Raw genomic sequence first — 27,641 nt, forward strand, 5'->3', positions numbered from 1 at the left:
TTATTTTAGAGGCAGGATCTTTCTAAACTGCCAAGGCTGGCCTCACACCTGCGATCCTCCTGCCTCAGCCTCCCGAGTCGCTGGAATGACAGGCGTGTGCCACAGCGCCCTCTGGAGGAAGAGGGGGTGTCTGGCTGCCAGAGGCTTCTCTTTGTCTAGCGTACAGTCTACACCCTCAATAAAGAGCTGTGCACACCTGTCATCCCAGAGACGGGAGGCTGAGGCAGGAGGATCACCAGTCGGAGGCCAGCCTCAAGAACTTAGCTGAGGACCTAAGCCACTCAGCGAGATCCTGTCTCTAAATAAAATAGTAAAAGGGCTGGGGACGGGGCTCAGGGGAGATAGATATATATATATATATGCTGTGTGTCCTGAACAGAGGACAGAGTCCCAGGGGAGGGGTGCCAGTTTGTTGGGGGGTAGCTGTGAGCAGCTCGGTTTTGCCATCTGCTCTGTTCTGGGGTCCTTCTAGGGAAGCGAGAAAAAAGAAGGAGGTGCTCAGCCTCGGTTACCATGGCAACGTGGTGGATCTCTGGTGAGCGAGGGGCAGCCTGGGCACCCTCAGGGACTCCACAGAAATCCTCCGCACCCAATCCTGCCAGGTCCCTCGGCCGATCAGATATTTGCAAGACGGATGGTCCCCGTCCTCTTCCAAGTCCCCAGCAGCCTTCCCACTGGTCCCCACCAGGGGACAGTGGGCTCTGCTGGCGGGGTGCATGGGTGGGAACCAGGGTGCAACTCTCTCTGGACGGCCTCCAACCCGGCCTCCAACCCGGGCCTCCAACCCCCGAGGCCGGGAGCCACAGCCTCCCTGCACTGACCACCCACCCCTTCCCCCAGGGAGCGCCTGGTCCGTGAACTGGACACCACAGGGGAGCTCCTGGTGGACCTAGGTTCGGACCAGACATCTTGCCACAACCCCTTCAATGGCGGCTACTACCCGGTGCAGCTGGGCTTCACAGAGGCTCGGAGGCTCATGGCCTCCAACCCTGCTGAGTTCAAAGGCCTGGTCCAGGAGAGGTGAGGGAGGCCCAGGGCTGCGGGGGGCAGGGACAGCCTACCCCCTCCACCCACTGTGAAAGGCTGTCCCCTGGTTCAGCAGTGGCCAGCTGCAGGACTCTGGGCAGGACTTTAACCTCCCTGAGTCTCTGCCTCCTGTCAGCCAGATGGGGTCATGGGCTCACCTAACTCCGGGAATGCTTGGGGGACAAAAGAAAAGATTTGCAGCCGGGCGCGGTGGCGCACGCCTGTCATTCCAGCAGCTGGGGAGGCTGAGGCAGGAGGATCTCAAGTTGGAGGTCAGCTGGGGAGGCTGAGGCAGGAGGATCTCAAGTTGGAGGCCAGCCTCAGCAAAAGCCACTCAGGGAGACCCTGCCTCTAAATAAAATAGAAAAAGGGCTGAGGATGGGGCTCAGGGGTTAAGCATCCCTGGGTTCCGTTCCTGGGACCAGAAAGGAAAATTTTTTGCAAAATCCCCACCCAATGTCCAGCTACAGTAGTGCTAATTCTGGTCCCCTATGAGCTTGGGGACCAGGAGGTACTTGCTTGGGGGCTGTCACCTGGGTGAGCAGGGTTTAGACAGACAACGGGGACACCCCAGCACATGCATAAGGTGGGGGAGGTTGGAGGGCGTTGGCACCTTGCAGGGCTCAGACCCTGGAAGGACCCCAAGGGCTCGGTGGGCGGGGCCTGGAGGGCGGGGACACGGGGTGGAGCCAAGGCCCCTCCCTTGCAGCCTGAGGAGGCACGTCTCGGCCATCAACCGGCTGGCCCGGGAGAACTTCTTCTTTTGGGACTATGGCAACGCCTTCCTCCTAGAGGCTCAGCGAGCAGGTAGGCCAGAGGGGAGGGCCGGGAGGGTCCCCTCCTGCCACTGAGCCAGCGCCCCAGGAGCCTCCCCTGAGCCTCTACCCGGGGCCTTTCTCCCAGAAGCTGGGCCTCCCAGGCATGCAGCTGGGCCTCTCTGGGCCTCAGTTTCTCCACTGCTGGTCAGAGAGCAGGTGGGACACTCAGAGATGGGCTTCTGTCCCCAACCCTGCAATTTCCCTCCTTCAAGATGCAAACTTCTAAGACAAGAGATCCCTGTGCGCAGAGCAGAGGGTCCAAAGGCGCTCGAAGATGCACGGGGGGCCCACTAGGTGGCGCCCGCCTGTCATCTAAGTGGCTCAGAGAGGCTGAGGCCTCCCTTTCTCTATTATTATTATTATTATTATTATTATTATTATTAACCAGGGATTGAACCCAGGGGCGCTTACCCACTGAGCCCCGTCCCCAGCCCTTTTTCTATTTTATTTAGAGACAGGGTCTCGCTGAGTGGCTCAGGGCCTCGCTAAGTGGCTGAGGCTGGCCTCCAACTCGCGATCCTCCTGCCTCAGCCTCCTGAGCTGTTGGAATGACAGGCGTGCGCGACCTCACCCTGCTATTATTATTATTATTATTTTTAATTAGTGCGTTATAGTTACATGGAAACACAGGGTTTATTGGCTGTATTTGGACATAGAATTGTTTTTTTTAAAAAAAAAGAATCACGTTGATGATCCTTCCCCAGCCTTTCCCGGGGCCCCTTGTCGACGTCACCATGTGGTGGCCATGTGGGTGCTCACCGCGGGGACGGGCATTCTGTCCGCAGGAGCGGATGTGGAGAAGAAAGGGGCCAATAAGACGGAATTCCGCTACCCCTCCTACGTCCAGCACATTATGGGGTAAGTGACGGGGTGGCCACCAGTTCCAGGGTGCCCAGTGCCACCCCGGTCCCTTTCAGGGGCCTGGGATGTGGCGTCTGGGTCCAACCGACCACCCTCAAGGTCATGTGCTGTGACCCTCGCGCAACCCCAAAGCGACCAGGTACCGGGTCACGGGGTTCCCACGATGACCAGGAACCAAGCCCAGAGAGACTCTCACAGGACCTGGTGAGGAGACAGGAGGGCACCAAGGGACAGGACACTGAGGTCCCTTCTTCGGAGCCCCGGAGACTCCAAGAGCCTGTCCCCTAAGTGGGCCTCTGTGGTGCTGTTGGGGACAAATGTGGGAATTTCTGGCCCTGGAGAGGGGTCACCACAGGCACAGGCAGCCCCGGGCATCCTGGCAGAGTCTTCTCCCAGGGCCTAGCACCGCACCGTCCTCAGTCCTTGTCCTCATTACAGACTTCTGAGGCTGGCCTCCAATTCGCGATCCTCCTGCCTCAGCCTCCCGAGCCACTGGGATGACAGATGTGGGTCACCCTGTCCGGCTAGAAAATATTTTTTTAAAACAGAAAAGGGAAGTCCACCTTCTCGAGTTCAGCACGGAGCTGGGCTCAGCCTGGGGAGGGATGCAGGGGGACAGCCCCCAGGGAAGGTGCCCCCACCCAGCCTGGCAAGCACCCGAGCCCACGTGGGCTCCTTTCTCGGCTCACGCGTCTGGTGATGGCTTTTCCCGTCATTTTACAAAAACCAGGTGGAATTTTTTGGACCCAAATCACCAATGGCAGTTTGAGACGAATTCTGCTTGTCCTTGTTCTGTCTAGTCCCTCTGGATGGTGTGACCCCGGGTCACACCCCCGGCCCTGGCCAGAAGTGCCATCAGCCTGGGAAACCCCTTCCATTGAAGAGATATTTGTCCCTGCAGGCACATATTCTCCCAGGGATTCGGGCCTTTCCGCTGGGTGTGCACATCTGGGGATCCCGAGGACCTAGCTGTCACGGACCAGCTAGCCACATCTGTCCTGGAGAAGGCCATCGCTGAGGGAGGTAATGTCCTGGAGGGGGAGGTGGGCCCTAGGTGCACACTGTCCCCTGGAGATGTCCTCCCCTATTCGGGTCAGGGTCCTCTAGATGGAATTAACAAGAAGCCAGTGCATTGGTTAGTTTTGCAGTACTGTGACAAAAGGCCTGAGAAAATCAGCGCGGTAGACAAAAAGGTTTACCATGTTGGAGGGTCCAGGGTACCGTTGGCCTCGACTCCTGGATTTGGGGACAGAGTCAGAGCAGGCGTCTGTAGCAAGCAGCCTGGACCAGGAGGGCCCAGGACTCCGGCGGGGGCGCCCTCTGCCCACGACACCCCACTTCCTCTCCGCAGCAACGACGGAGTCTGTGAAACTACAATATCTGGACAATGTCCGCTGGATCCGCGAGGCAGCCAAGCACCACCTGGTGAGGGCGTCCCTCGGGGCTCCCAGGGGAGGACTGGAGGGTCCTGGGGGAGGCTGAGTTGGGGGTCTGCTTGCACAAGCATTCACACGGCACAGACACAGGACCACATGTGACCATGCCAGAGCCCCTGGCAGCAAATCAACTGTCACCCTCAAAAATAGGAAGCTCCTGGGGGGGGCGGGGATCCAAAACAGCCTATCATCCCAGAGGCTCAGGAGGCTGAGGCAGGAGGATCGCAAGTGGGAGGCCAGCCTCAGCCACTGAGCGAGGCCCTAAGCAACTCAGGGAGACCCTGTCTCTAAATAAAATACAAAAAGGACTGGGGACGGGGCTCAGTGGGTAAGTGACCCTGGGTTCAATCCCTGGGACCAAAAAAATAAAAGATGGGGGGGGAGGGGCGGGGGTAAACCCATAATGTCACCTCCCTGGAGCTCAGAGAAGTCGGGCTCTCAGAGTCTCCAAGATCCGGGGCTCACCCCTGGGCCGCTCAGACCTCACGGGGACACGCGATGGCCAGGGGCTGAGGGGAGGGTGTGCCCCAGTCTGTCACGCGCCTGGACGGTCCATCTGGGGTCCCCTCAGGCCACACGCCAGGGGCCTTGTCTAGGGATCAGAGGGGCCTCCAGGCTGCTGGGGATGGTGGCTTGGGGACGCCAGCTCGCCCCCTGGTCCTGCCTCTTGCTGGAGGGTCTCTCCCACTCCTCCTGCAGGTGGTGGGCTCCCAGGCACGGATTCTCTACTCGGACCAGAAGGGCCGCGTGGCCATCGCTGTGGCCATTAACCAGGCCATCGCCAGCGGGAAGGTCAAGGTGAGCCCCTGCCGTCCAGGGGGTCCTCCCCCAGGCCCTGCAGATCCCACCTCCGGAGCCTTCTGGAACAGGCCGACCCTTGCCCTCTGCCTCTGGTGGCTCACGTCCTGCACCCCCCCCTTTGCCCCAGGCACCCGTGGTTCTGAGCCGCGACCACCACGACGTCAGTGGCACTGACAGCCCGTTTAGGGAGACCTCCAACATTTACGACGGCTCTGCCTTCTGTGCAGGTGAGGACCCCCCCACCCACATGCACACAATCACGCAGCTGTACACGCCTGGCCTCCCAGCGGCTCCGGAGGCTGAGGCAGGAGGATCGCAAGTTGGAGGCCAGCCTCAGCCACTCAGGGAGAACCTGTCTCAAAAGGAGAAGGGTTGGGAGGTCGCTTGGTGGGAGCGCTCCTGGGCTCAATTCCCCTGTAGGACCAAGAAAGAAAAAAATCTAGGGGCTTTGATGGATGGGGGAACCTCATGCAAATTCAGGGCAGAAAGACCCGCCCACTTTCAGGGGGGGGCGCCCTTCTGAGCATGCTCAGTTGGAGGTCATGCGCCCCACACCCCTGACCCCCGTCCCCAGCCCTTTTTCTGTTTTATTGAGAGACAAGGTCTCACTGAGTTGCTCAGGGCCTCGCTATGTGCGGAGGCTGGCCTCCCACTTGCGATCCTCCTGCCTCAGCCTCCCGAGCCTCTGGGAGGACAGGCGTGCCGTCACTGCGCCCGGGTCCCCTCGTCGTCTTTTAAGAGAAGGGGCAAGACTCCTTGACTCTGGGTCTCCACAGTCAAGATGTCTCTGGGCTCTGCGGCTGGTTCTCTTGGAGCTGCGGGCTCTGGGGCTCAGGACTAGGGAGGACTAACCGTGGAGGAGAATCGTAGGGGACTCTGGGCCTTTGTGGGTGCCTCCTGCTCAGCTGAGGCTCTGCGAGCACAAATCGTGGCTGTTCCCGGAGCCACCGGTCCCTGGTTCCCACTGGCCCCGCTGTCACCATGTTCTTGCATCCTGAGCCTGGCCTGCGCTCAGGCCTACTGGACAGAGGGACGTGGGGCCTGGTGGACAGAGTGACAGCGTGCTGTTCCTGCTTCTGCAGACATGGCCGTGCAGAATTTCGTCGGAGACGCCTGTCGTGGAGCTACCTGGGTCGCGCTTCACAACGGAGGGGGCGTGGGCTGGTAAGGAGGGGGTCAGAGGATGGGCTGGGGGCTGCTGGGATAGCAAGGCCCCTCAGCAACTCAGCAAGACCCTGTCTCTAAATAAAATGCAAAACAGGGCTGGGGACGGGGCTCAGGGGTTCAGCGCCTCTGGGTTCAATCCCTTGCTTAGGGTCTCCCTAAGTGGCTGAGGCTGGCCTCCAACTTGCCATCCTCCTGCCTCAGCCTCCCGAGCCGCTGGGATGGCAGGCGCCTGGTAGAAGGAACGTAGCCTCGAGGCGCTGCGAGGTTGATGAACTGCGCAAGCGCGGATTTGCGTGGCTGGGAGCATCCCGGGGTGGGCCTCTCCCCAGTCCTACCGCTGGGCGAGATCTGCGCCTGCTCTGAGCAGCAGGGGGCGCTGTGGCTTCAGGGCCCAGAGCAGCCGCCCAGGCTCAGCTCCCAGGGCCACCTCTGAATTGCCGTCTGAGCCTGATTTGGCGGGATCAAGCCATCCCTGATCTTCCTGGGCTGAGTCCTGCAGAAATGGAGCTTCCCTGAGCATTGCAGAGGGCTGGTTGGCCGCCTGCCCAGGGAGGATGGAATTCTGAGCAGTGGCCGGGTCAGGTGGCTTTAAATAATGGAAAATAGGACCTGGGCTCAGGTCCCCTCAGCACACGGGCTGCAGAGCCTCGGGAGCCCAAAAGAGCTGCCTCCTTCCTAGGATCCTGCCCTCGAAGTCCTGGATTTGCCAGGCTGAGTCTGCAGGAGAAGAGGTCGAGCCGGAAGGAGAGGGGCTACCTCCCGACTGGGTGGTCCTGCTGACTTCAAGCAGGAGGTGACACCAAGTGAGCCACTGTCATCCCAGTGGCTCGGGAGGCTGAGGCATGAGGATTGCAAGTTGGAGGCCAGCCTCAGCAACTTAACGAGGCCCTAAGCAACTCAGGGAGACCCTGTCTTTCAATAAAATAGAAAAAGGGCTGGGGACGGGGGCTCAGGGGTGAAGCATGTCCCTGGAGATGACCTCAGGGCCTCCTGGTCCAGCTCCGAGGCCAGGATGTGGCCACTCTGCCCCGCCCCCCAGCTCTGCCTCTCTGGTGCCTGGCGGCCCTCTGTCCCCTGGTCTGCATGCTCCAGAGCCCCGTGTGACACGGGTTCCCCCTACCCTGACCCCAGAAGCCAGCGCTTTTGGAAACACACATTTCTGCCTGCTCCCCGTGCGGCCAGGTCCAGGGAGTGACCCCAGCACCCCTCGGCCTCTTGCAGGGGAGAGGTGATCAACGGGGGCTTCGGCCTCGTGCTGGATGGGACACCAGAGGCCGAGCAGAAAGCAAGAGCGATGCTCAGCTGGGACGTCTCCAATGGCGTGAGTACCCCCCGGACCCCCGGCTCCTCTTCTGCCCCATCTGAGGTCCCGCCTCCGTCGCAGATTCAGATCGCAGACCGGGGGCCAGAGTTCTCCCGCACTCAGGGGCTCCTCCCGCCCTCCCTGGCCACTCCAGTGTCACTCCAGACCTTTTCTAGAACCTTCTTTGCAGTCTCTGACGCTGATCCCACCTGCTCAGTCCAGCCTGTCTCTGAGGTGGCCCCTGCCTCCGGGCAGAGCCACCCCCAAGTGCTGACAGATCTCACTTGGGACTGGGGAGGGACCCCCCTCAACCACGTAGCTGCATTTTTTATTTTTTTTTTGGTCCCAGGGATTGAGGCCAGGAATGCTTCACCCCTGAGCCCCGTCCCCAGCCCCTTTTGCTATTTTATTGAGAGACAGGGTCTGGCTGAGTTGCTCAGGGCCTCGCTCAGTGGCTGAGGCTGGCCTCCACTTTCGATCCTCCTGCCTCAGCCTCCTGAGCCGCTGGGATGACAGTCTTGGAGGGTCTCATTCTTAGGCAGGTCCTGACGCCAGCTTGGCCCTTGGGTTGAACAAGGGTGACCCACCTTGGCTGCGACACAGCTTCGGGGTGGGAGGGGCTGGATTCCTCCCAGGACCATCACAGGGGACAGACAGGAAGCAGCTCAAAGTGGAGGTCGGAGGCCAGATCAGAGGAGACCCGGGCTGTGAGCAAAGCGTCCGGGGAGCTCAGAGGCCAGTGGTGGGACATTGGTTGACTGAGACCTCCCAGGTGAAGTCAGGTCACTCTTAAGAGATGGAGGAGGTGGCCCCGTTTCAGAAGAGGGCAGATCCCTGAAGTGGCCCTGGGCAGAGGGGAGGAGGCCCACGGGGGGGGATCCGGCAGATGGGAAAGAGGCTGGTCCTGCACATGGCACCCAGGTCCTCGGGGTGGCCTTCGGGAGCCATCGTACCTGGTGGGGAGCTCAGTGGTGTTGACCCCAGCGGCTCCAACGACCCCTTGATTCTGAGTCCCGGGGAGTCCTGAGTCCCATTACCTTGGTGTTGAGGACAGAACACCCCAGAAGTACCAAGGAGGGGGAGGAAGGGGGAGAGAGGGAGAGAGGGGGAGGGGGAGAGGAGGGAGGGGAGAAGAGGGGGAGGGAAGGGGAGGGGAGGGAGGGGAGAAGAGGGGGAGGGAGGGGGAGGGGAGGGAGGGGAGAAGAGGGGGAGGGAAGGGGAGGGAGGGGAGAAGAGGGGGAGGGAGGGGGAGGGGAGGGAGGGGAGAAGAGGGGGAGGGAGGAGGAGGGAGGGAGGGGGAGAGAGGGAGAGAGGGGGAGGGGAGGGAGGGGAGAAGAGGGGGAGGGAGGGAGGGGAGAAGAGGGGGGGAGGGAGGGAGGGAGGGGGAGGGGGAGGAGGGGGGAGGAGGAGGGAGGGGAGGGAAGAGCAGGAGGGTGAGGGGAGAGGGAGGGAGGGGGAGGGGAGGGAGGGGAGAAGAGGGGGAGGGAGGGAGGGAGGGGGAGGAGGGGGGAGGGAGGGGAGAGAGGGAGAGTGGGAGAGGGAGGGGGAGAAAGAGGGAGAAAGGGAGAGGGGGCGGGGAGGGGGAGAGGGAGGGAGGGGGAGGGAGGAAGAGAGGGAGGGAGGGGAGGAGAGGGAGAGACAGAGAGGAAGGGAGAGAGGGAGGGAGGGACAGGGAGGGGGAGGGAAGGAAGGAGGGGGGAGGGGAAGGAGGGAGGGAGGGGGAGGAGGGGGAGAGGGAGGGGGAGGGAGGGAGGGAGGTGACCTTGGCAACAGGTTGGAGGAGGAGGACGCGTCCTGGAGGATCAGCGTTTTACTGCCTTTGAGCCAGGCCCCTGCGGACCCCACCACACGTCGCCTGCCCTGACTGTCCCCTGCCACCTCCCCTTGCTCCAGGTGGCCCGGCGCTGCTGGTCGGGGAACCCAAAGGCCTACGAGATCATCTGCCAGACGATGCGGGAGAGCGAGGGCTTGGAGGTGACGCTGCCCCATCCGGTGGCAGATGAGGGCATCCTGCAGCAGGCCCCGCGGCCCTGACAGGGCGGCACCCAGCAGCACCCCTTCCTCCCTCGGCCTGTCCCCACCCTCCCAGCCCCAGCGCCGGCTCTCCCCCTGCACATGTCCCCTCTGGGCCACAGGGCTTGTGTCACCCTCTGGTGTCCTGGACTGGGGGACCGTGACCACTTCATCACAAGGACGACCCCGTCCAGGCCCAGAGAGGTGAAGCCATTTGGCCAAGACCACACAGCTTGGCTGGGAGCCCGGGGGAGGACAGGGTTACGGAATGGACACCAGCGTGGGGCGTCCCCCGCCGTGAACCCTGGCCAAGCTGGTCACCAACCAGCTCCTTCCAAGGCTCCTGGAGGTTTCTCCGGCTGGTTGTGTCATCTGACTCTGCCACCCCCCCCCAACTATTCTCCTCCTGTCTGTCTGTCCGGCCCTCGGTGCCCCAGGCTTGGGGACACACAGGCGGAGGCTCGGGAGAAGGACAGGAAATAAAGGAAAAGACAGAGAACTGTGTGCGTCTGACATCGCAGGCTGGGGGGACGCAGCAGTAGAGTGACCCTTAAGGGAAATGGACCGGTGTCTGGGGTGTAAAGGACGGGGGGGGGGGTCCTCCCCGGGGTTCACCCGGCCTGAGCCTCCAACAAGGGCCGTCACGGTGACCAGGCTCAATCACATATAGAGAAGATTTATTTTGGCTCAGAGTTTCGAATGTTCCCGTCTGCGATCGGGGCAGCCCAACTGCTTTGGGACTCTGGCCAGATGGCAGATGGCAGATGGTAGAGGACACTGTCCACTCCGTGAGCCCGCAATCCGTGCAGAGCTGGCCTCCTCCTGTTTGGGTTCCTCTGTGTCACTAATGAGCTCAGGTATTGATTAGATTCTAGCAGGGGCCTCTTATCCAGCCTCCCTGCCTCCATTCTCAGCATATCCTGGAGACTCTGCTCGTAGAGAAATCTCTATAAAATGTCCCACCTCTGCCTAAAAACCCCCAGAAATTCCCCTGACTCTTACTGGAGCCTCCAGTATCTGAGAATCTCCTGCCGATAATACTTCCCAGGGAACGCGATGTCGCAATATCAATGTATCAGTTTCAATATCTGTCCCAGCCTCTACTTTAAATTCTTTGGGTGGATACATGCAGAGGTCTGACGGCAGAACCCCGCGGTGATTTTAATGCTTAAATTTTCCGAGGAACTACCACAGTGTTTCCCATAGTAGAAAAATATTTTTAATCATAAAAAGCATGTTAAATACACGTGCCTGTGTCCCCCCCCCCCCCACTTCAGAAGGAGTCACACTAGGAGCACTTGGTGTATCTTTCCAGAAAATTTCCCTTTTTTGGTACTAGATATTGACCCCAGGGTACTTAACCACGGAGCTCCATCCCCAGCCCCTTTTTAAAATATATATTTATTATAAGAGACAGGGTCTCGTTGAGTTGCTTAGGCCCTTGCTAAGTTGCAGAGGCTGGCCTCCAATTTGTGATCCTCCTGCCTCAGCCTCCCGAGCCAGGATTACAGATCTGCCTACCACTGCACCAGGCTCCACTCCTTCATTTCAGAGTGGGAGATACAGACGGTGAAGGAGCAGAGAAAGGGACGCAGAAAACAACTGCATGGATGGGTGTCAAAGGAAGGAAAGCGGGGGCTGGGTAAAGATGGACTTTGGATCAGAACTTTAGCACAGCCTCCCAGGAGGATCCAAGGAACCGCCACAGAGTCTCTGAGGCAGGGACCAGGCTGGCCTGTTGGAAAAACTGGAAAGAAGAGAGTGGGGAGTGGGGCAGTGGGGTTCTGTAGCGGTGGGAGGGACGAATGCAGGAGTTGGGTGGGAATCGGAGCCCTGTGTCGAACAGGTGCGGTGGGAGGCAGTCGGGTGAGGGGAGGCTGAAGGCCAGCTACTCAGTTATTTTTTTTCAAGAACGTAGGAGGGCAATTTGAGTTTGGATTTCAGTGGTGGGCACAGCGAATTTGGTTGGAATCCGGAGCAGAGCGGTAGGAGAGGGAGGAAAGGGACAGGGTGGTCAGGGAGGATGAGCAACTTAGATTTTGCAACCTGAGGCTCTTTCGACTTGAGTAGGAAATACAGTTGGCCACCTAAGCAGAGTCCCATCAGGGAGGCCCTACGGGCCAGGAAAGGCTCTCGGGCAGTGCAAGGTAGGTCTGGGGGCCTGGGGGTTGGAGTGAGCTTCAGCGCGCTCCTGAGGAAGCTGTCCAGCCGGTTCCTGGCTGTGTGACCTCAGGCAAGACACTCAGTCTCTCTGTGCCTGTTCCTTCGTACGTGCGAGTGTGAAGATGAATCAGCTCATAGTCACAAAGCCCAGTAAAAGCTTCGAGGCGTTGTGCGTGTGTCCGAATTAATCCCTTGGCCTGCGCTAACCAGACCCAGAACCTCCGCCCTCCAATGGATCAGAGCCCAGCGCGCAAAAGGGACGCCCCGGTCCCGCTCCCCGGAGCCCCGCCCACAACGCCACGGCCCCGCCCCCTGGCGCCGCGCGCACGGCCCCAAGGAACAGGCACTCGGCGCCCCGCCCACAGCTCCCGGCCCCGCCCCCCGGCGCCGCGCGCAGGGCCCCGCCATTCGGCGCCCCACCCACAACCCCACGGCCCCACCCATCGGCGCCTCGCGCAAGGCCCCACGGCATCGCCACTCGGCGCCCCGCTCACAGCACCCCGCTCCGCCCCCCGGCGCCACGCGCAAGGCCCACCACTCGGTGCCCCGCCCTCAGCCTCCGGCCCCGCCCCACGGCGCCGCGCGCACGTCACGACGGCCCAGCAGCCCCCGCGCGGCACGCCCCCCGGCTCGCTGTGGCGCACGCGCGGCTCGGGGCTGGACTCCAGGCCGCGCTCCGCGCCGGGCCTTGGTGGCGACCTCGCCTGGCGGCGGCCACTCGGCGTCGCGCGCATGCCCGGGAGGGGCGGACCGCTCTTCCTGCGAGGCGGCGGCACCGACGCCGCTGCTGGGCCCAAGATGGACCTCCCAGCCCTGCTCGCCGCCCCGGCCGCGCGCGGAGGCCAACATGGCGGCGGCGGCCCCGGCCGGCTACGCCGCGGCCCGGGGCCGCCCCTGAGCGCGGGCCCGGGCCGCCGCCGCCTGCTGCTGCTGCGAGGCCCGGAAGATGGCGGGCCCGAGCCGCGGCGTGAGGAGGCCCCGGGGCCCAGCCCGCCGCCCCCCGAGGACGGCGGCGACGCTTTCGTGGTGCTGCTGGAGGTGGCGCGCGGCGCCGCCACCGAGGCCCCAGGGAGGCGGGAGGCCGAGCCCAGCTCCAGCGCGAGCCCCGCCGGCCGCCCTGAGCCGCCCGGCCCTGGCCCTGGCCCCGGCCCGGCCGCCGCCCCCGGCGCGGCCCTCGCAGGCGCCGTCGCCCTCGACCGCCGGGACCTGCTCGTGCGCCTCGACCGCGGCGTCTTCACGCTGGCGCCGCCGCCCGCGCCGGGGCCGCCCGCGCCGCGCCCGCCCGCGCCCCCGGGCCCCGCCGCCGCCGGCCGCCGCGCGCCCCCGGGCTACCGCTGCCCCGAGCCGCAGTGCGCGCTGGCCTTCGCCAAGAAGCAGCAGCTGCAGGTGCACCTGCTGACGCACGGCGGCCCCCAGGCGCGCCGGCCCTTCAAGTGCCCGCTGGACGGCTGCGGCTGGGCCTTCACCACCTCCTACAAGCTCAAGCGACACCTGCAATCGCACGACAAGCTGCGCCCGTTCGGCTGCCCCGTGGGCGGCTGCGGCAAGAAGTTCACCACCGTGTACAACCTCAAGGCGCACATGCGCGGCCACGAGCAGGAGAGCCTCTTCAAGTGCGAGGTGTGCGCCGAGCGCTTCCCCACGCACGCCAAGCTCAGCTCGCACCAGCGCAGCCACTTCGAGCCCGAGCGGCCCTACAAGTGCGACTTTCCCGGTAACCGCGGGACCCGCCGCTGGGCGGGATGGCCCAGTGGGGACCCTTCGCTGGGGTTGCATTTGGAGGTTTTTCTTTTAAAAGCACCAGGACCCACACCCAGCCCTTTAGAGACAGGATCTTGCTCAGTAGTGGAGGCTGGCCTCCAACTCGCGATCCTCCTACCCCAGCCTCCCCGCTGCTGGGATGACAGGCGTGCGCTCTCTCCTGGGCCCGGTTCCATTGGAAATCTTAACCCTGCCCTGCTGCGGGATTGCTGCAGCCGGGTAGCACCCGTCATCTCGGCCGTCTGGGGAGGAGGCTTCCTTTAGTGAGAGTGATGACGTGTCCTGGGGTTTCGTTATCAGTCAGAGCTTCACTTGGCTTAGGTGTGTTGTTTAGAAACATGGACGGGTGCAGTTTTGTTCTGGAGGAGCAGGTGAACAAGGCCAGGGACAGCACTTTATTGCACCGAGGGAGTCACCCGCTGCAGGTGTCTGGCGCGTCCCATTTCTTGTGCCTTTTGGACTTTGACATTATTTTCACTGCACTTCACCACTTTGTTAAAGAAGAGGTTTCCTCCTCTTGCAGATGGGAATGCAGGTCTGGCCCGTGCAGGGTGATGTCCCCTGCAGGTTTTCTCCTCCACCGTGTGGACCTGCAGCCCCTGGAAATGCTAAAACAACAATACAGAGACCTCTGGGCCAGCGTAGGCAGGAGAACACTCCTGGCCCAGAGGACAGGAGTGTGGGAAAGGAGTGGGCTGGGGGGAAGCAGGATAGTCGAACCTACCTGGGTTCAGAACCTGGGCAGGGGACGGTGACCGTGGCAGCTGTGTGAGTCGTGAGCACAGATCCCACGAACCCAGTGATGCAGGTGGTATAAAGTAAATATTTTGAGAGTGCCACTTCGTCCCCAGGCCCTGGGGCGCCCTGTTTTGGAGACCCTTACCCCACCGGCTGGAAATCTTTTTTTTTTAATATTTATTTTCAGCTGTAGCTGGATGCAGGGCCTCCATCTCTCTTCTCTATTTTTGTGGGGTGCTGAGGTTCGAACCCAGGGCTTTGCGTGTGCGAGGCGAGCGCTCCACCGCTGAGCCCCAGCCCAGCCTTCGAATCAGCTTTTCGAAGCTGGAGGTGGCTGTGACCCTGAAGAGCTTTGTCCTGTGGTTCAGGGACGCAGGTCAAGGCCAAGGACCCTGGGGTTGCACTAGCTCCTCACTGGGGTTTGGTAGGCACAGAGAGCAGTCAGCGCAGGGCCATCAGGTGCCCCAGGAGTCTTTCCATAGCCTGAGCCAGGGCGATGGCAGGGACCCCAGGTAGCAGTGGCCATAGAGGTAGGGTCCAGAGGTGGCAGTGCTGATGGGGACAGGGGGACCTTGCCAAGGCAGAGGGTCGCGTTAAGATGAGCTTGAGCGACCGAGGGAATGCACCCCAGCACCCTGGAGGGTGCCATGGAGGGGACACCGGGGCTTAGGAAGGTCCTCACTGCCCGGGTACAGGAAGCTGGAAGGAGGTCCCCAGGCGGCCTTGCTCAGGGCCCTGCAGTGCCACCTGCCCAGCATCCAGCAGCCCAGCTTGGTGGTCAAAGGAGAAACATGGCTGGGGGAGGTCAGCGATGGCCAAGGGCAGCCCCTGGGGCTGGCGGGGCCACCAGGCACTGAGGGTGGTGGGGACGAAGGCAACTAAGCAGGAACCTGAGGAACGGGAAGGGACACAGAGACGGGGACGGGGTGCTGTTAGAGGATCCTGAAGTGTGGAGGCCCAGGAAGCTGAGCCTGTGGGCAGGCGGGCAGGACACGTCCACTGGCACTTAATTTTCCTGGAATTTTCTTGGGGACCAGCGGTGGCGCTTGAGTCTGTAGAGGGCAGGACTCCCGCCTGCAGGTCAGCGCGACAGACTGGCCTCTGATGGCTGTGACCACAGGGCCCTTCGTCAGTTAGTTGCCCCGTATCCAAGTCACAGTGCAGCAAGTGGCCACCATCGCCATCCTTTCCATAGCCGCCACGTGGCCACATGTCCCCGGTCACAGTCAGGACTCTAGAAATGGCTTTTGAGTCACCATCTCCTTGTCTGCTCAGCATGGGCATGTCCCGGGGTTGTGGCCAGCATCCACGCTGTGGGTAGTGTCCCAGGTTGAGGTCAGTGTCCAGGCTGAGCAGCGTCCTGGGCTGTGGGCTGTGGCCAGTGTCCCGGGTTGAGGCCAGCATCCACGCTGTGGCCAGTGTCCTGGGCTGAGGCCAGCGTCCAGGGGGGCAGCGTCCGTGCGCTGGGTCCCAGGCCAGAGCGGGCTGTTTCTCTGTGCAGGCTGCGAGAAGACCTTCATCACGGTGAGCGCCCTCTTCTCCCACAGCCGCGCGCACTTCAGGGAGCAGGAGCTCTTCCCCTGCTCCTTCCCCGGCTGCAGCAAGCAGTACGACAAGGCCTGCCGCCTCAAGATCCACCTGAGAAGCCACACAGGTAGGAGCAGGCGCCCCACGGGTGCTGGGGCGACCGTCCCTCTGAGAGCCCTCGGATGCGTGACCCTGCTTTGCAATTTCTTTTTCTTTGACAAGGTGAAAGGCCATTTATATGTGACTCAGACAGTTGCGGCTGGACCTTCACCAGTATGTCCAAACTCCTGAGGCATAAAAGGTAGGCCTGCTGACTGGGGGGCTGGCAGCTCCGAAAGTGGGTGAGCTGTTTTAAAAACAAAAGGCTCAGTATGAGCAGGCCAGGTGGCCCATGCATACAATTCCAGCAGCTCGGGAGGCTGAGGCAGGAGGATTGTGAGTTGGAGGCCAGCCTCAGCAACAGCGATGTGCTCAGCAACTCAGGGAGATCCTGTCTCTAAATAGAATACAGAATAGGGCTGGGGACAGGGCTTAGTGGCCGAGAGCCCCTGAGTTCAATCCCTGGAACCAAAACAAAAAACCAGTGTGTAGGGATTTTTGAATATTGAAAAACTGTGAAGAAAATTGTTCAGAGCCTCCCCCGCCAGAGAGAGGTTTCCTACGTGTTCTTTATTGTCATCTTTTATATACAATGGCTTTTCTGTGTGTTTTGGACTCTGTAGGGTAAGTTTGACACCCGTGGGACCTGTGTCCCAGGGATGTTCGTCAATCCACACGGGTGTCGCGTTCCATTTTCATGACAGTGCTGACCCTGCTGTCTCTGGGTGACATGTCTGGGCTTGCACAGCTGGGCCCTGAGGTTTGATGGAAGAGCGATCCTTAGGAAGGGACACGGGACCTTCCAGCTTGCAGCCTGAGCCCCGTGCCCACCTCTGCTGTCTCTATGGCTTGGTGACAGGGGGATTTCTAAGCAGTGGGACTCTGCTGCTCCTAGAAGCAACACTGACTGTCCTGTGGGGACTCGGGGGCAGCCTGGGTGTGCCAGTGAAGTGGCCGAGTGTGGGGCGAGCCAGGCAGCAAGCCACACGTGGTCAGAGATGGCCGAGGTTTTCCAAGTGAAGAGAGCTCGTAGTTTGGTGTGTTTTTGCAGAATTTAAGCAGGGAATTGCTTCTGGGGTCACCGCTGCTGCTTCTCCCCCTGTCCCTGCAGGAAACACGACGATGACCGGAGGTTCACCTGCCCCGTGGAAGGCTGCGGCAAGTCCTTCACCCGCGCAGAGCACCTGAAAGGGCACAGCATCACCCACCTGGGCACCAAGCCCTTCGAGTGCCCCGTGGAAGGTAGCGTGTCCAACTACTCCCAGCTCTAACCAAGCGCCAGGCCACCTCGGGCTCTAGATCCCTGGGTGAGCTGAGCCTCAGGTAGGGGAAGGCCAGGTGAGTGCAGGCAGCAGCCTGGGGTTTACCTGGGCCGTCTGGGGAGCCGCATCAGAAGGAGGCCCAGACCAGGAATCCCACCTGTTCGCCCCAGCCCTGCCACCCGCTCTGTTGGTGGCTCTCGTTGGGAGGACGAGGTGAAATAACACGTCTCTTCACACGTCTGACACGTCACTCAGGCTCTGAATGGTAACTCACTACTCTTGGGGCAGTTGGAAGGTGGCCAAGCTCGGCTCAGTTTTATTTATTTATTTTTTTGGTCCTAGGGATTGAACCCAGGGCCCTCAGCCCCTGAGCCCCGTCCCCAGCCCTATTTTGTATTTTATTTACAGACGGGGGTCTCCCTGAGTTGCTTAGGGCCTTGCTTTTGCTGAGGCTGACTTTGAACTCATGATCCTCCTGCCTCAGCCTCCCCAGCTGCTGGGATGACAGACGTGCACCACTGTGCCTGTCTAAACTCACTTTTTGTTGTTTTTTTTTTTTTTTTAGGCACCAAAAATTAAACCCACGGGAGCTTAACCACTGAGCCACGTCCCCAGCGCACTCCCCCCGCCCTTTTATTTTGAGACAGGGTCTTGCTAAGTTGCTTAAGGCCTCACTAAGTTGCTGAGGATGGCCTCCAACTTGTAGTCCTCCTGTCTCAGCCTCCCGAGTTGCTGGGATGACAGGCGTGCACCACTGCACCTGGCCTAGGCTGACTTTTTTAAAGGGCTGTTAGTAAGCCGAGCACACTGGCCACACTTGTGATCTCAGTGACTCAGGAGGCTGAGGCAGGAGGATCACAAGTTCAAGGCCAGCCTCTGCAACTTAGCATACACCCTGTCTCAAAGGCACGCTGCCACTTGAGCCACATCCCCAGCCCCAAGGGTTTCTTCTTTAAGGTGCTGGGGGCAGGGTTCACCTGACAGAAACCTGCTGTGTGGCCTGCCGAGCTGGCCCACGCTGGGGCCGCAGAAACACTAGGGAGCAGCAGACCAGGTCAGACCTGGAGGTCCCCAAATGGGTGGCCTCGGCTGCTTCTCTGGGCTTTGCCTTCCCAGTCTGGAGAAGGGGAAGGGGAGGGGGCAGAGACCGCTCAGAGCTGAGACCAGTTCTTAGAACGTGGTGGACACAGTACAAGTGGAGTGGCCAGGCTGCGTGGGTTCATGGGGCCTCATCACGCTGCTGGGCTGGTGGGGAGCACGCGAGGGCCTCCTGTCAGCCTGAGGTGCAGGGTGCCAGCTGGGCACGGGGAAGGTGTGCGAGGCTGGGGACACTGAGGCAGGGCTGGTTGGCAGCATTGCACTCCATGAGCCCTTGACCCTTCGAGTTCTGGTGTTGGGGGCCAGGGAGGTGCTGCCACCCAGGGAGCAGGCAAGGCTACCAAGAAAAGCGGGGAGCGCACAAGGAAGTGGATGGGATTCTCAAAAAGCAGTGTCAATCAGGACGCGGTCAGGGGCAGTGATGAGAAATAGGAATTCTGAGCTGGACGTGGTGGTGTGCGCCTGTCATCCCAGCAGCTCGGGAGGCTGAGGCAGGAGGATCGCAAGGTGGAGGCCAGCCTCAGCCACTCAGCAAGGCACTAAGCAACTCAGTGAGGCCCTGTCTCTAAATCAAATGCAAAACAGGCCTGGGGGCGGGGCTTGGGTCGAGGGCCCTGAGTTCAACCCCTGGTACCCCCCCAAAAATATACAACTTCTGGAGTCCAGTCTGCATGAATCCAAGTCCCGATTCTGCCCTGTAAGTCGCTGTGCGACCTGGAACAGGCAGCTTTAAGTCTCTTGTCAATTGAGACCTCGGCTTGTCGTGGGGCTCGGTGACTTGAGTTGAGAAGCTCACGCGCATCCCGTGTGTCTGCGGCTGGTTGTTGGTTTGGGGGGTCAGAGCCTGGGACAGTCCTGGGATTGAGGTGGGAGTGGAAGGGTTCCCTGGCAAGAGCCCTGGGGGCGGTGCCAGCCTTAGGGGTGGTGTGTGGGGCAGGCCCTGCCCAGGTGGACACTCCCATTTTACACAAAAAGAAACCCGCGAAGGATGTATAGCAGCTGGTGGCCAGGCCGTCACCCACTCCCTGTGGCTCTGGCTCTGCCTTAGTGCCACCTGGTCTTGGGCCTTTTCCACCATCTGAGGGGCTCTGCTGTCACCTCTGCTTCTTGGGCCCTGCCCTGTGTCACCAGAGGTGCTCGCACACGAGGACCCCAGCCCTGCACTAAAGTCCCTCCCTGTGTCTGTGGGCAAGGCTCCAGCGGGGAGTCAGGATGTGGGGGGACAGTGACTGTGTCAGCAGGAGGTCCCGGCTCTGGCTCCCTCTCTTCCTGCCTCTGTGGACACCTGGTCTCGGTGTGTCAGCTCCTGGGTGATGAGGGGAAGGAGTTGGCCCGGTTCTCTTACAGCTCGCGAGGCCAGGACCACCGCTGTGTATAGACACAGCTCAACAGAGATGGCAAGGACCCAGCTGTCCTGCATTGGTCGGCAGGGAGCTGACCGGACTCCACCTTCCCAGCAACCCTGGGATGGACAGCAGAAGGGCACAGGGCCAGCTCGGGCAGGTCACAGGCCAGAGACGCGGCTGGGCAGGGCTTCGGGGTTCCTTGTATCTCTGGTCTCCTCGGAGCACCTTGCTCTGTTGTTTCGGGTTGTTTTGGTCCCAGGGATTGAACCCAGGGGCCTTTAACCCCTGAGCCCCGTCCCCAGCCCTATTTTATATTTTATTTAGAGACAGGGTCTCCCTGAGTTGCTTAGGGCCTCCCTAAGTAGTTGAGGCTGGCCTCCAACTTGCGGTCCTCCTGCCTCAGCCTCCCGAGCTGCTGGGGTGACAGGCGTGGGCCACTGCACCTGGCAAGTAGCTTGTTGTGGATCTTCCTTCCTGTGGTGCTGTCCCTGAGGATACTCCGCGTGCGTCCCTTCGAGGCACCGGTGCTTAAAAGCTGGGCCTCGTGGCCCTGCCCTGACAGGGGTGTGCTGGTTCCTCGTCATCTTCAGGTGTGACTCTCCCCCTCCTCTGTTCCAGGGTGCTGTGCTAGGTTCTCCGCCCGCAGCAGTCTCTACATTCACTCCAAGAAGCACCTCCAGGATGTGGGCACTCCCAAAAGCCGCTGCCCCGTGTCCAGCTGCAACAGACTCTTCACCTCCAAGCACAGCATGAAGGCGCACGTGGTGCGGCAGCACAGCCGGCGCCAAGGTCTGCACCTCCCGTCCCTCAGGGTGCCACCGAGATGTGTGCCTGACCTCAGAGGACAGAGCCAGGCTGCTCGTGGCTAGGTGGTGAAATCAGAAGCCGTGGACCCCAGGGATTGACCCCAGGGGCCCTCGATCCCTGAGCCCCGTCCCCAGCCCTATTTTGTATTTTGTTTAGAGACAGGGTCTCACTGAGTTGCTTAGGGCCTCACTAAGTGGCTGAGGCTGGCCTCCAACTTGCGATCCTCCTGCCTCAGCCTCCTGAGCTGCTAGGATGACAGGCGTGGGCCACCACGTGGAGGGGACCTTGACAGGGCCTGGTGGGGAGGTCCTGGCTCGCCACAGTTTGCCTCTGCTCTTGGCCCGTGGAGGCCAAGCCGTGTGTTACTAGCCAGTGCCCCAGCACCACTGCCCTGGGTGGCAGGCAGCACCCCCACGGACACAGCTCCCGCTGTGGGCAGAGCCTCTTGGGAACTGTGGAGGGGCCCTTTGCCGCCCACGTCTGTCACTTTTAAGTCGAGGACGAAGTCTGCGTAGCTCCCATGATGATGTGTTGTCAGAGTCTAGCGCAGGACTTGCCTGCAGCTGGGCTTAGTGAGCATCCGTCTGTCCTCTGGCTCTGTCAGCCCGTCTTCAGGTGGTCGCGTGTCCCCATCCCAGACACCTCCACCTTTGGTGGTCATCCTGGTGGCCTTTCCAGGCCCTTGGGTAAAGAGGTGTCCCTTCTAGCTCTGTGGGTGTCTTCAGGACGGGGTTGCTGGCTCCCCGGGGGATTAGGCCGTGTCCCAGCCACTCAGGAGGCCAAGGCAGGAGGCCTGCAGGTTCAAGGCCGGCCTCAGCAGCGGGGCGCCACTGTGCATCAGAGTACAACAGAGACGGGCTGGGCCAGAGGAAGAGGAAAGTCGGTGTGCGGTGGCCATCGTCTAACAAGCCCGAGTTCCCAGGGAGCTACAGTCATGCACGAGGAACAGCCCCAGAGCCTCGGCTCCCTGACAGTCGCAGCCAGCGAGCCCCATGGAGATTCCCTGGGGGGGGGAGTCCGCGATAGGCCTGGTCAGCGCCACCCCGACTCCCCGTGCTCCTATTGGCTCGGGGCTTGAAGCGTCTGCAGCCTGGGGTGTGGTGTGCACCTCCACTTGGCAATCGTCTGACGTTGTTGGACTATGTTGGTGTCACTATTTTGCTCCAAGGGTTTGCTGGTTGTTTAAGTTACTGAGTCGAACAATGGGCAGTCGAGTGCCTGGAGAGAGCAGAGACCCGAAGCAGAGACCTTAGGCAAGAGGGTCCATAAGGTTATTTCTGTGTGAGTGTTAGGTGACAGGGGCCTGGGTGCTGGGCGCAGGAGATAGGAGCAGAATCATGCCCCAGGTTAGGGTTGGAAGTGGGACGGGCAGGCAGGGAGGGAGACCAGGCCAGCCGAGTCCCACACAGAGGGACAGGTCTCAGGGGTGGGGCTGGAACTTGGATCCTAGAGCCAGGCCTGGCCCCACCTTTACCTCCAGGTGGCTCCCGCTGACTTGGGGGGTGACGTGGTAGAAGGGGACACACTTTGACAAGATGTGAGCTGACATAACCTGACTCCAAAAATGTCCCCAGAGCCAGAGCCTCTCTCCTGACTGACTTCTGAAGACTCTGCCAGGGGAGTCTCACTGTCCGCCCAGGTGGCCCCCGTGGTACAGGAGAAAGGATGGTTTTAAAGAACCTTCCCTTGGTTTTGTTACTTCAGGACTGTGGGAAATTATATATATAACGTCCTGTCATCTGTTCTAGAGAAATCCTTTTTAAGCCAGGCACCGGGGTGCATGCCTGGAGGCTGAGGCAGGAGGATCCCAAGTTGGAGGCCAGCCTCAGCAACAGTGAGGCCCTAAGCAACTCAGTGAGACCTTTTGTCTAAATAAAAGACCAAATGGGGCCAGTGGTCGTTGGCCCATGGGTTCAGTTCCTGGTACCAAAAAAAAAGAAAAGAGACGTGTGTGTGTGAAGGGCCTGACATGTCCAAGCCACCCCCTCCCCTGGTGTCCCCTTGGTGTCCTGGCTGCAGTGGAGCCCTGTTGGCCATCACCAGGCCACAGCTTGAGAGGGTAGCAGATGTGGCCAGGAGGGTATCTGGCCGTCAGTTTGAGCCTGGCCGAGATCCTGCGTAACGGGGGTGTCCCTTCCTCTTGCAGACCTGGTCCCTCCACTGGAGGCGCCAAATTCGCTGACCCCCAGCAGCGAGCTGAGCGGCCCCGGGCAGAGCGAGCTCAGCGGCTTGGACCTGGCCGCCCTCTTCTCAGAGCCACCCGCCAGTGGAGGTGCAGCAGCCGCAGGGTCGGAGGAGGCGCTGGGTTCTGGAATCCTCACCATCGACGTCACTTCCGTGAGCTCCTCCCTGGGAGGGACCCTCCCAGCTAACAGCAGCTCCTTGGGGCCCATGGACCCCCTGGTCCTGGTGGCCCACAGTGACATTCCTCCAAGTCTGGAGAGCCCCCTCATCCTGGGGACAGCGGCCACAGTGCTCCCACCGGGCAGCTTCAGCGTGGAGGACGTGCACACGGTGACCACAGGACCCGTGGGCTGCCTGGTGGCCCTGCCTGTGGGCCAGGACCCAGTGGCTTTGACCTCCAGTGGCAACTTAGCAGCACACACCACCACCCCAGCCTCCACCAGCACCTCTCCAGACACCGCCAGCGCCCCCGAGCTGCCAGCCTCTATCAAGGTGGAGGGGGACCCGCCGGTGGCCCCACAGCAGGCAGGCCACGCGCCACCCCCGCCCGTGTCCTGCAGCCCCCCAGAGCAGCACAGTGCCCGGGACACAGAGCCCGCTGCCGGCCCCGGCGGCCTCTACCTGGTATGAAGCACACTGTCCGTCGCCACGCGGCGGTCCCTCACCTGGGTGACAAGGACGTCCTGGACCGGTCCCTTCTCTGCAGACGTCTCTTACTGGTTTGCAGAAGGACGCAGCCCTTGGGGACAAACTGAATGTGCCCCTTGACTGAGTCTGGAACTGCGAGTCCTGGCAGCCCCGAGCAAATCCCTTGCCCTCTCTGAGCCTTAAATCTTGGTGGTTCCTCAATCAGGGGATGCGGCTGGCAGTCCCCAGGCCTCTGACTGCGGGGATCCTGTCACCTGTATTTGTGTTTCTTGAAAAAACCCGGGGCTGCTCCTCGTGTTGGGGTGTGGGGCCTTTGTACTTTCACGTAGTGACAGATGGGCAGGGGCACAGCGGGGCGTGGGGTTAAAGGTCGTGGGAATTTTAAAAGAGGCCCAGATATTTTTCCTAAGTAGATTTAAGAAGTGCAGGGGACAGTGTGTGAGGCCGGGTTCCCGGAGGGTCATAGGACAGTGGCCCAGGGCCAGGCTGGACGGTCCAGTCTGATTATATTTATATCCCTCTCCACTTAATCTAACTTAAAGTAACTTAATTAAAGGTTCTTGGGAGAGTCTGCTTTCCTCGGTGTCCACTGTAGCCTCCGCAGATTTTTCTGGAAGGCACAGGTTGAATTGGATGGTGACATTATTCAGAATGTCACTTGACCCCAACTTAAAATGTCCCCTCTTCTGAAGGAGACTCAGGGCCCCAGACGCCCCCTGGAGCCCACTTTGATATCTTTGAGCCGAGGACCTTTGAGGACCCTTGGTCTCTCTGGTGTCCTGCTCTTGGGTGGCCGAGGCACTGCCATAGCAGTCGCAGAGCAACTGGTGATAGTAGTGGGCAGGGGGAGGCGCCTCCCCAGAGCCATGGTGGGGTGAGGCGGAGGAGCGCCAGACCCGGTCCTAACCCTTGTTCGTTCTCTCGCTAGCTGTGTGACGTTGGGTTCCCTCGTGTCCCTGAGTACAAATGGTGTGTGGTGACTGGGCCCCAGGTATGATATTTGCTGCAGAGGGCCCGTCTTTCCCCCTCTGTAGTCACGAGAGTCAGGTGTCCCAGGTGACAGCCGTCTGCTGTTGGGACAGAGCAGGGTCCACAGTGAGGAGGGGACAGTGCCGCCCCAGGCCCACGTGCCCCCTTGGGACACACGGAGGCACAGGGAAGGCAGTCCACAGGCCACCTTAGAACCGCCTGGAAGCCATCTCCAGGGTGTCCTCCACTTTAAGGCCACCATGTTGGCTTCCCCGGGTGACAGGCTCAGGCTTGTGTCTCCGCCTCAGCTGGACATTGGAAGAGACTGCTGGGCCCTAGGGAGTCCCAGACCCAGGCTTAGGGCGTTGCTCGGTCCCTTGCCCACCCTCCTGCGCTGCGGAGAACGAGTGACTGACACCCTTTTCTTTGGTCCCAGGAAAGTGGGGGCTCAGCGAGAACTGATTCCCGGGCCGTGCAGCTAGCCCAGAAAAAAAAGGAAGGAGCGGCCCGCCGTGCAGGTGAGGCCAGAGCACTGGCACTGGGCGGGCGGGTCCCCGTCGCAGCCCAGGGCACGCAGAACCGCGCTCTGTGCAGAACACCCTTGGCCGACTCCTCGCCTTTACGCGCGCGGACTCCAGGGGACAGGGCTGCAGCGGTCTCGGGACCCAGCAGGTGGACGCGCCCTGTACTCACCCAGGTTACAGCGTACGGGTCCCCACAGTGTCCATTCCCCGGGCGGCTGCAGAGTGGCCAGGTGTCACAAGAGTACCAAGCAGCCTCAGATCCCCTAATTGGGCAGGGTGACAACCCTCGGGCTGGGCTGCTGGTGCCCCAGGGCAGCGGTAGGTTAAGTCCCTGTGTGTCCTAGGGCATGTGGCCCCTAGTGCAGACTTTACGGTGACATCTCTGAGCAGCTGGTTTGGATCTTTAAAAAGCACAATGAACCCAACAAGAGCTGGTACTTGTGGCCTTATGTTTCCGGCCCTCCCAAAAGTGGAGCACCTTGAAACTGGTAAACCCTTTGGTGACAGGAACACCTAGTTCTTCTAGGGTACTGTTTCTGAGTATCCCACTCATCTTTTGTATTTACTTGGAATTCATTTTTAAAATGGGTAGGTAGGGTCAGTGGTGCAGTGTCCTCTCTATTGACAGTCACATCGTAGCTTTAGTAAGAGTAACTTCTGGGTACGCTGGTGCCACCCGTCAGCTCAGCAGCTCAGGAGGCTGAGGCAGGAGGATCGCAAGGTGGAGGCCAGCCTCAGCAATAGCGAGTCCCTCAGCAACTCAGCGAGACCCTGTCTCTAAATAAAATGCAAAACAGGGCTGGGGACAGGGCTGGTGGTCAAGGGCCCCTGGGTTCAACGCCTGGTACCCAAACAAACCAACCCTAGTTTCTGTTTAAGGGCTTCTTAAAGCAGACATTCCATGTAATGAGTGTCACAGTCAGTGCTCACTGGACCTTGGGAAGGGAAACTGTCACAGGTCATGGAAGGGTGGTGCTGGGGCCTGTAGAAGAGACCCCCAAGCGCCAGGCAGAGCTCATGACGGAAACCAGGCACCTTCATGGACCTGGTCGGTGACCATGAACTTGAGAAAGAGCACTGCAGACAGGCAGGTGGGTGGTGGCTAGTCCCTTAGGTGACGTGAGAGTGGCGCTCATCCGCGTTTCCCATCATCCTTAAGAAATAAGCACATTGGCAGAATCACAGTCACACGTTGTCACACGTTGTCACATAGTAGGTCTTCAGTGTCAAGTCCTGCAAGTATCCAGACTTGTCACAGATGTCGTGGTTCTGAGACAGGTCACGTCAGAACCCACATGTGGCCCTGTGCTCCTGTGGGGGGATGCGACTCTGTTCCCGCCGCAGGTTCTGCATCTCCCTCCTCCCGAGCAGGTGGCCTGGGGATTGTCCCTGAGCTGGTGTGGCTTCTGCTGATGGCATCACCGAGGTGCTGCTGGGCAGGTTCCTGGTCTAGTGTGGGTTTCCCGTTACCTGGCGACCTCGTCAGTGGGTTCTGTGTGTTGACATCGTTGGTGAAACTCTTCACAGGGGGTGGCCCTGGTGGCCCTGCTGGGTCAGGAGCAGGCTTGATGACGTCAGGCGGCCCCCTTTACTCTGGGGACTGCCCAGATGTGCTGTCAGCTCTTCACTGAGCTGGGCGACGTCTAAAGAGCAGCGTCCCCATCCCTCATAGGACCGGGGACATGTGGGTCATCTTTGGTTTTCCAATAAGACCCGCTCTCTTGCGTGTGTTCCGTTTGGGTTTTGGTTTTGTGGTGCTGGGCGCCGACCCTGGGGGCTCTGCCACCCAGACCCCTTTGATTGTCTGTTTTGAGGCAGGGTCTCTCTAAGCTGCTCAGGGGCCTCACCAAGTTGCTGAGGCTGGCCTCCAACGTGCGATCCTCCTGCCTCAGCCTCCCAGTCACTGGGATGACAGGCGTATCCCACCACGCCTGGCCATTTGCTATAATTTCAAACTCAAGAAAACTTGGTGCCTTGGTGGCAGTGCTCTGTGTCCCCATGTTGTGCGCTGCCCAGCCGCCTCTGCTATCATCCTGTTCCTCAGTCCTAGTGCATCTGTCAGGGAGTTCTTTAGCCACAGTCCTGAGAGTTGACGACAGACGTTACCACACGCCCCCCACCCCAGTGTCCTTGCTGTCCCAAGCATACTGTGCTGGTGGGGACAGTTGCAGGCTTTCCCACCCATGACCACACAGACACGCTCTGCCGGCCAGGGGCAGCTGGGCCTGCGGATTCTGCTGGGTCTCATCGCATGGACGGGCTGACCTTCGTGTCCAGCCCCTCCAAAGGCCAATCTGGTGCTGCGTGACCTGAGGCTTCCACTGTTTGTCACACTGTCAGCGTAAGCCACCCGCCTGGGTACAGAGGTGCTGTCACCAGGCTGACCCACCAAGGACCCGCAGGTCACCTCACAAGAGCCCGGGCAGGGTTGGTCCTGCACCATGAGCCGTGAACCCTCTCTGGCTCCTGAGACTGCCTGCTGGTCGGAGCCCGCTGGGCCTGCCTGTGATGTCCCTCCGCTTGGTGTCTCTGGTGGCCTTGGGCGTCCATCAGTCAGAGGATAGTGCAGGGAGCCCCTCTCCCGCTGACCGACTCGCTCCATTAGTGAGTTTCTTCTGTTCCTTCCACGGTGGTCAGAGTTGGGTTAGGGTCAACCTTAGCATCGTGGTGTGTGCCTGGGAACGTTCTGGGGTGGTCCCTGAGTGGACATACCCACCTGGCCTTTCTCCCAAGTGCTTCCTCACTGTCCGGCATCCTTGGTTCATGGCGTTACTTGGCCTCCTGGACACCTGTGTCCTTCCCAGGCCCCAGCTGCATTTGGCTGGAGAAGGGCATCTGGGCCCAGGCCCTCTCCTGGCCAGCGCTGGGAAATGGGGTCACGCAGCGGCCCCCACGGCTGGGTTTGGAAGTGAGGCAGCTGGGGTTCTAGAGGCTTCCTACTATGCACCTCGCTGCCCCTGGTCAATTCTTTGGTCCTCTTAAGCACAGCAGTCACCTAAGTAGGATCACAGCCGAGGGGACACAGCCCCGTGCGAGTGGAGGTCAGGTTTGGCAACCCCATTAGCATTGGCACAAGGTGGGGGAGCTGGG

General features: G+C 60.7%; 2 protein-coding genes across 5 annotated transcripts in view; both read left to right on the forward strand.

The window, feature by feature from the left end:
• The window catches only part of Uroc1 (urocanate hydratase 1), a 16,169-nt gene extending 6,723 nt beyond the window's left edge, over positions 1-9,446 (forward strand). Inside the window, exons 10-20 of one of the 2 annotated variants that reach the window (XM_076841162.1) lie at positions 395-535; positions 841-1,020; positions 1,736-1,833; positions 2,630-2,702; positions 3,607-3,728; positions 4,057-4,130; positions 4,841-4,939; positions 5,070-5,169; positions 6,025-6,106; positions 7,331-7,430; positions 9,306-9,446. In XM_076841162.1, coding sequence (XP_076697277.1) covers positions 395-535; positions 841-1,020; positions 1,736-1,833; positions 2,630-2,702; positions 3,607-3,728; positions 4,057-4,130; positions 4,841-4,939; positions 5,070-5,169; positions 6,025-6,106; positions 7,331-7,430; positions 9,306-9,446 — 1,210 coding nt within the window. The remainder of the gene's footprint in view (positions 1-394; positions 536-840; positions 1,021-1,735; positions 1,834-2,629; positions 2,703-3,606; positions 3,729-4,056; positions 4,131-4,840; positions 4,940-5,069; positions 5,170-6,024; positions 6,107-7,330; positions 7,431-9,305) is intronic. The other variant, XM_076841163.1, reaches the window with a different exon arrangement.
• Positions 9,447-12,299: 2,853 nt separating this feature from the next.
• Positions 12,300-27,641, forward strand: part of Zxdc (ZXD family zinc finger C) — a 28,906-nt gene continuing 13,564 nt past the window's right edge. The window contains exons 1-8 of one of the 3 annotated variants that reach the window (XM_076841159.1): positions 12,300-13,302; positions 15,589-15,741; positions 15,837-15,915; positions 16,825-16,955; positions 20,038-20,208; positions 22,373-23,034; positions 23,987-24,049; positions 24,464-24,545. In XM_076841159.1, coding sequence (XP_076697274.1) covers positions 12,321-13,302; positions 15,589-15,741; positions 15,837-15,915; positions 16,825-16,955; positions 20,038-20,208; positions 22,373-23,034; positions 23,987-24,049; positions 24,464-24,545 — 2,323 coding nt within the window. In that variant the 5' untranslated portion in view covers positions 12,300-12,320. The remainder of the gene's footprint in view (positions 13,303-15,588; positions 15,742-15,836; positions 15,916-16,824; positions 16,956-20,037; positions 20,209-22,372; positions 23,035-23,986; positions 24,050-24,463; positions 24,546-27,641) is intronic. The other 2 variants (XM_076841161.1, XM_076841160.1) reach the window with 2 other exon arrangements.

This window comes from Callospermophilus lateralis, chromosome 20 (assembly GCF_048772815.1).
Source record: "Callospermophilus lateralis isolate mCalLat2 chromosome 20, mCalLat2.hap1, whole genome shotgun sequence".
NCBI lineage: Eukaryota > Metazoa > Chordata > Mammalia > Rodentia > Sciuridae > Callospermophilus > Callospermophilus lateralis.